At 42.6% G+C, this 7,815-nt stretch overlaps 1 protein-coding gene across 1 annotated transcript in view; it reads left to right on the top strand.

The window, feature by feature from the left end:
- Positions 1 to 757: 757 nt before the first annotated feature.
- The window catches only part of NBAS (NBAS subunit of NRZ tethering complex), a 193,880-nt gene continuing 186,822 nt past the window's right edge, over positions 758 to 7,815 (top strand). The window contains exons 1-3 of the mRNA XM_050893361.1: positions 758 to 901; positions 5,376 to 5,430; positions 6,058 to 6,094. Of these exons, the coding sequence (XP_050749318.1) occupies positions 758 to 901; positions 5,376 to 5,430; positions 6,058 to 6,094 (236 nt within the window). The remainder of the gene's footprint in view (positions 902 to 5,375; positions 5,431 to 6,057; positions 6,095 to 7,815) is intronic.

Below are 7,815 nucleotides of genomic sequence, written 5' to 3'. Positions count from 1 at the left end.
AGAATAATTTGTAAGAAATATGTAACTTTTGCTTTTTTCCTGGTTTTTTTTTCCTATTCCGTAAGGGTTTAATAAATACACTCAGGCCTTGCCTACATTAGGTGTTCCTTACTCTAAATTTTCTGTCAGCTTTCTGGACAGCCCACACCAGGCTGCGGCTGCAGGTATTTCCCTGGGCAGTCCTGTTGAGAAGGCCATGTTAGTGGGGCGGCCATGTCAGCGGGGTGACCCTGATGGTGGCACCTTGCTGCAAAGCAGTGGTGGGCGCTGGATACAAGGACTCTGGGGATCCCTGGGGCAGCAGACAAGCTGTGGATTTAAAGGCTCATTTGTATATGCCCTCTATAGGTGTACATTGTATGTTATATTCCGTAGCTGTCTCCTCGTTTCTTGCCCCAAAAGTGCATCCCACCCCTCACGGCTTAGAGGGAAGGTTGAGGTCTCTGAAGCTGCACCTGCCGCCCTTCGGAGCAGCCGCTGAGGCAGCGAGGGCTCCTCAGCCTCCGCTGAGGTGCTGAGGGCTCCTTGGCCTCGCTCCCTTGCCCTCAGCTTCGAGCTTCCCCCGGAGCAGATGCCCTTTCAGGGCTCCAAAGCCCCAACGGCCTCTCGCCCCGCGGCGAGGCAAGCAGCGGGGCGCGGCCCCAGCGCTGAAGGAGTTAAAGCCCGCCGGCTCCGCGCAGCTGCTGGGCGTTACTGGTTTGGCCTCCGCCGGGTACCGTCGTCGCTGCGGCGCGGGGTGGGTGGGGACCAGGCCAGCATGGCCGCCGCTGGCGGGGAGCGCGGCGAAGCGGCGCCGAGAGAGGAGGGGATGGCTGGTGCTGGCGAGGAGGAGGACGGGGAGGAGAATATCCTGTACGACCTGCTGGTTAATACCGAGTGGCCTCCGGAGACGGAGGTGCAGGTGCGTGTCGCCGCGGCATGGCCGGTGTGCGGGGAAGGGGAGGGGACCGGCCACGTAGGCGCGGGCGGGGATGCGCCCCGCTGCCCCGGGGGCTGGGCGGCCCGGCCCGGCCCGGGGCAGGGGGAGGCCGCCGGCCCTGAGGGCCGTGGGGACGGGCTGTTGCCTCCAGGGAGGCTCACCGGGCTGCCCGCTCCGTTCCTGATGGGCACAAGAGCGGGGAGGGCAGCAGGGGCAAGCACAAAAGGTATCCCTGCGGTCGTGCTGCCTCTGTCATGGTCTCCTGTCACTTAATTCCCGCGTTGTCGGCCTTGTTTGTGCCGCCTGGGATGCCTTAAAGTCTATCTTGCTCATTACCTGTGAACAATGTATGCCAGGTTTTACTGTTGAGCTGATAGGAGGGAAGCTGTGATGAAGTCCAGGTCTCATCTCCAGAAGCAGCTATACTGAGAGCAGTGGAAGCTGTCCCGGTGAAAACAAGGTCTTTATCGAGCTTACCTTGTATGAGGAAAACTAGATCCTTCTCTAGACTTGTGTGTCAGAATGGCTGCATCTGTACTTTCAGGTGTGGGTTAAAAGGGAGAAGTATATCATTTTGTCTCCAAGGCACACAAATGGATGCCAAAGCTTAAAAGACTGGAAAACATTGTTCTTGTATTACAAGTTTTTGCTTACTTCTGTCTATTCTTCTTCATGGGTCAGTGGAAAAGCTGAGAAGGTCTTTCATCTTTGCTTTTTCATCTTTTCCCCTGCAATGTGCTGAGCTAGCTGCTTCTATGTCTACTCTTGTCTGATTTGGACATAGAGGATGCAAGCAATGTGGTTTTACTTGTTTTTTGTAGTGGCTTTCAAGTCCACTGCAGTTGTTAATGCATTTCCCACTAAAAATAGTTTATGGAAGTATTTTAACAAAGTTTTATGCTCGATGAGAACATCTGAATAGAGAAGATGTAAAAACATCACAGGTGGAAGAATGTACCTATTCATAATTACTAAAGCCATTCTTATAAAAATATGTTTTTGTTTATCAGAAAGACTTTTCTTTTGTTTCTCTTGATTTGTTGCAGCAACAGGTATGGGTGTTTGGAAAATATGATTGCAGTGTTGCCCATTACTAACTTTATAGGTTGTTCATATAGATGAGTAGACAGTTGCACCTATTTTCATTTAAATGTGTTTTGAGAGATGATAAATAGTGTTTGTTTCTGGTAACATATGAAAGTGATTTACATGTCTGCAAACCATGAGGAGGACTTAGGTGTGGTGGCACGAGACTGTGGTTCTACAACTGCGTTAAGGGGGCACATTTCTGCCAAGTATCCCTTCTGTTCTGCTGCCATTAGTGTTTTTGAAGTTTTATGGTAAATTGATTAAAGAACTGATTAGTCTGAGAAACAACCATGTTGTTTCATTTCCTTTTGTTGAGTGGTCACCCTAGTACTCATGTAGGTACCAAGGGGGGGTGAAAAATGTGTCAGTCAAAGCTGAGTGAAGTGTGAGACCTCCCTTTAGTGGCAGCGTGCAGGTATGCCAATTTAAAGTGATCGTGGAGCCACAGTCTGAGGGTCCTCATCTGCCCTGACAGTCAGAATTTCTAAGCATCATAGAATTCTGCTTGTCAACTTCAGCGAATGGTATGGACTATTTTAAGCTTGGTATTTCTTGCCTATTTATTTTCAAGATAATTCCGATTTTGAATGGCAGAAATAGGAAGGCTTGAAAATATTACACTATGTAGTTTGTTTGGATTTACATCCTTCTTGAAGACTGTCAGTAGCCAAGGACACTTCTGATATTCTTTTTACAGTTTTAGTGGGAAATTGATTTTACACTGACGTACATAGGCAAACAAATTATTTTGTCAGCATGATTCAGTTTTTGCCTTAAGGTGCCTTAACATTATTTAGGTGATTGTGACTTTCCCTTTGGAACATCTGTCTCTTTTAATCCTGGTTTATTCACACTTTTCAGAAAAAGTCACAAAACACTCCCTGCCTTACTTCTTGTAGAACTGGATGGTTTGGAATGAGTGAGGTGAGGGACAGCAGAAAGGGAAAGAAAGTTGAATGCTGCACTGGGACATGAAACTAAATGTCTTCCTATGCAGTCATCTAGGATAGAAAGCAAGGCCTTAAAACAAACTTTTCACAGGTCTCTCTTGTTTTGTTTTTCTGTTATCTCATTTGGGATGATTCATTTTTAATTGCAGAGTGCTGAGCACTTAAAACTGTAATTCTGACCGTTGGAAGATGAATCCTGTGATGAACACATAAAGTCTTGTTAAATCCAAGACACTGATAAAACTGGCATGGATTTCTTAAGTTGGAACCTCAAATTAGCTTTAATTTTAGTTCTTGTTAGTATTCTCATTCACCTGTATTGAATTTCCCAAAAAGAATTTGGGGGGGGGGGGGGGGCAGGAAATAACAGATATTTGTGAAGGACACATGCAAGGAACTGACAGTGACAGAGAAGAGGGAGGTGTGGAATCAAGCAGTCTGTATTCAGTGTAGTGATCTGATTGTACATAAGGCACTGTTTGGGAACCCTGAAATGTATAATGAGAATAAAAGGAATTACTGAGTAGCTGATCAGTGAAAATAGTGAACGAGGCAGTGGTTGTGGGGGAGGTTGCAGGGGAGGACTCATGGAATCATTTGTGGAAATATAGGCAGGCTGAGCTTTTCCTTTTCTCCAGTAGACAAGTGCTTCTGTCTTCTGAAATGTATCAAATGTATCACTTGATTCTGTGGGGTTTTTTCATTGCTATCTAATGTTTTGAGATTTCCCCAACACTCTCCCCTCCCCCGCCCCCTGTAAGCTTGCTGGGTGTGCAACAAAACCCAAAACTAAGTGAGTGTCTTGTCAGCAAGGAAGTTACTTTGGTTTTATTTCTGGAATGCTCTAGTGAAGGAGAAGTTGAAGTTGTTTTCCCAAATGGGAATGAATTAAAAAAGAAATGTAGCAGATCTGGTAGCCATTACTGTTGCTGAGGTGATAGGAATACATTATAAAAAGTAAAATTCAGGTCTTCAGAGTGTAATAGTAAATCAGCTTTGTGAAGGGTTTAAGATGTGTGGAATAGGAGCCTGTAGTTTAGGCTCAGGAGTGGACACTAAGAATATTCAAAAAAATTCTGAAGAGGTATAAGCAATTTTTGGAAATGTTTTTACTGGGAACTTTTCTGAATCCAAAAACTTCAACAAGCTCTGCTTTTAACCTCCCTAAATTGCAGCTCTCCCCGAGGTACTATGATAGCTGTAAGAAATAATTTATACTCTCACTTATTTTACTGTAATGCCTCGTTATTTCCTGGTTGATCAACCTGAATTTGGAACATTATCTATTAGTACAGCTGTGTTGGCTTCTTACATGCTGTAAGATGACAGCTTGATTATTTGAAGGGCTATTTCTGGATTGCAAACTTTGCATAGAAAACTGCTAATCTTTGCCTCGATAGCTTAAATTTGGGAGCCCAAATTTTTTTTTTTTTAAACATGTGCCTACTGTGGAATTTTGATAAATTTGTGTGTCTTTCATTGTTTGTAGCTCTAACTTGGAGTGAGAGGTCTGAGTATTTCAGTTAACAAGTAATGATCTGCTCTATGTATTCTATACTGAACGGAAAAGGAAATTCATTCATTATGTACTCTAATGCTCAGTTTGTGGTGCTCTAATATTTCCACTAGAAAAGTATAAGCGTGACTGCTTATTTTGAAGATTTGTGTGATGCCTTCCTTATTGGTTATCTTTCTTGTCTTCTCAGTTTAATCCCTTTTTCCTACTTTCTTATTGGCAAATAATTTTACCTCTTCTTATAGCTAAGAATATACATCCTATGTTGTTTTGTATTTCTTTTTTTCTGTGTTTGGAGAGTGCTTTCATTTATATAGTGAGTGTAGTTGTTCCCCTCTGCCTTAAGTAGATGGTATGTGTGGGAGATGGTATGGAGTAGAGGTGGTGATCTGAGTGGCTGTGTTACCTAGTACAAATTGACATAAAAAGAGTTTTTCTTCAAAAGTTCTTTGTTTTTCTTAGTATTTCTGAAACTTTCACGAGCAGTCTTTATGTAGGTTAGCAGTTACATGTTAGCATAATACGTTGAACACGAATTGCTTTGGCTTCTGGCAGATCAATCTGGCATTCATTTGGCATCGAAAGAATGATTTATAATACTTTACAGGAGAACATAATCAGAAGTCAGTGTCTTTTGTTACTACCCAAAGATCAAGGCAAAGGTGAATCAATAGACAATCTGTAGCACTTTTTGTTTATTACACCTTGGTGCTTAAAATATTTGGCTTTATAGCCTGTTTTAGCTTATGCAGTTAAATTACTATATGAGTCTGTGAGTAATAGAAAATACATAAGGAACTTGTAGGCTAGCAGGCAACTTAATCAGTGAATGTATGTATGAATGTTGTATTTAAGTTAAAATGTGTAACATAGTGTTTGACCATTATTGTTGTATTTGCAGCCAAGAGGCAACAGAAAACATGGTGCATCATTTATCATCACTAGAGCAATTACAGGTAAATATGGCTTGTTCTTATGTTCATGACTCATAAGAATGATGTATGGATTGCTTGTAAAACTTACAGTTTCTACACTTTTGGGTGGCTAGTGTAATGGAAATAGAGGGCAGGATGTGTTTTCAGGAAGATGTTTTCTGATTATCAATATAGCTATGTTATTTTTATGTCATTTTGCTGAGCTTTCTTGTCTCTCTCAGCTTATTGGGGCAAACTAATACACCACACATCTAAGAAGTTTAGAAGCTCTGTTGTGTTTTGGAAAATGTTACTGAGGTTTTGTTTCTCTACCAGCTCTTGCATTGGGCTGTTTGCTAGTCAGACAGTTGTATAAGGAAGCTTTACATTCTGATTATATTACATTGCCATTCAACACTTGGTTTATGCAATAACCGAATTGCATTTTCATTCAGTAGGAATTTCTCTTAGAATTTCCAGAAATGTGTAGTGATTTTTTTGATCTGCCATTTGCATCTACTCTAAGAATTCATTGGCCAAGGATAGAGGGTTTTTCCCTTAATACCTTTTTTTTTTGTGAGAATTTCTGAGATTCTGTGTACAGTAAGCTGGAGAGTGTTTTAAAACCACTAGAGATGTAATTTTTGCCTCTTTTTTTTTCCGTTGTAGGTCCTACACTGTTTTTGCTTCGGTACATCTGGTACAGGTAGGTTTGATGAAAATAGTGCTTAATCTTCTTATTTGTTAATATTTTTATAGCTTTTTGATTTGATGGAAAGTTATTTTTAATGAGAGTAAAAATGGACACTTGTTTAGAATATTGTCCAAGCAATGCTTAGAATATTCTCTTTTCGTAAGTTTAAGTTGTAACCACTTGAGTTGCATCTGAAGCCTGTCTAGGAAAGAGCTGGTGTATACTAGTTTGACTTTTTGCTTTCATCAGAAGCCTAAGTAAACTTGCAGTTGGAACATCATCTTTCTCCAAACACATATTTGTCCTCCCCACTCCCAACTGAGATATTGCGAGTGAAGATGTTTTTTTTTTTTTTCCTTAAGCCCCCATGACAGGTATGATGGCATGGCAGGATTTGCTTCTGTCGCAGAAACACTAGACGGATAGCAATGTATTTTTAAAGTCAGTTTTCTTTAATGCTATCAATATGTAACGGTCAAATTCAACAGGAATGTTATGTTGTATTGAGGTATAATGGCCGGATGAAACAGGAATATTAGGTCATAACACTGCGACGAACGCAACTTGTTTACAGGTTGTGGATGTCAGTTGGGAACTAGCACTACACGAACTGTAACCAAGTCTGAGCTTAGAATGATGACTCAGAATGCGCACTCACCGATAAGGCGAGGCTCTCAACCTGCAGGAGCTTCCGTGGGCGGCGTCCCAACCCACGGGGAGAGTCCCCGACTGCAGACCCGCTGCTCCGAGGAGGACTGGCTCCATGTGCCCTCCGGCGGGGCTCCATTTATGCCCTAGGTCGGATCAGGGCTCGTGGTCGTATATGGTCAGTGGTCTAGAAACTTCTCTCAACCGAGGGGTTTCCCTGGTTGAGGTGTTTTTGGGGTGCGTGGCTTGGGGCACTCGGTATACTTGACTCCGGGCACTGCACGGCTGGCCAGCTCGTCCCCCAAACCGCGGCTTCTAGTTTAACTCTTTTCCTTCCTGCGGTTGAGAAGTTTTGGCCTTTATCGGGGCAGGTGCACCTGCCACAGCTTCCTTGGGAGTAATAATTTGTTTTGGTTTTTTTTCCTTGACAATTCAAACTGTCATACAAAAAGCTTGGTAACAGGTTGAGCAACACTCATGCCACTTACAAATTTAACTTCTGATTCAAAACGCACTTAAGTAGTCCCAGAAACATATTGGGGTAAATATGGTGTTCCTGGAGAATTTCAGCTCTATGGTTATAGTATTCTGTTGATGCCCTTGGCAGGTTTGAAGATATCAGTTCTCCCTTTTTAGGGGTATTCTGTTGGTTTTGAGATATATGGAAAGGGACATTAATGTGGCTCCCTGTGAAACAATACTATACTTGAATTCAGCAGGCAATGCTGTTTTCCCTATTGCTGGTGTTCTACTTTATTTTGCGCCCCCCTCTCCTCCCCTTTTTTTGGGGGTGGTGGTGGTGTTTATGGGCTCCATACCATCATATAAGTCTAGTTGTAAGGATTCAGTTGCAGACAGAATTAAATTTTTTCTCCCCCCCCCTCCCCCCAGTCATATTTAAAGTCTGATTTCTAGCTTTTATAATTGATTCTGGTTACTATTTTTATGTATTTAATAAAAGCGTTTGGGAGGGAGCTTGGGAGGCCTCTAGTTTAAAGTCCTGCTAAAAGCAGGGAGAATATTGAATTCAGACTAAGTTTCTTAGGGCTCTCTCCAGCTAGGTCTTGAAAAGCTTAAAGGATGGA

Source organism: Gymnogyps californianus, chromosome 3 (assembly GCF_018139145.2).
Source record: "Gymnogyps californianus isolate 813 chromosome 3, ASM1813914v2, whole genome shotgun sequence".
NCBI classification, from domain to species: domain Eukaryota; kingdom Metazoa; phylum Chordata; class Aves; order Accipitriformes; family Cathartidae; genus Gymnogyps; species Gymnogyps californianus.
The sequence above is the reverse complement of the archived record's forward strand: the minus strand, read 5'-3'. Positions and strand labels throughout refer to the sequence as shown.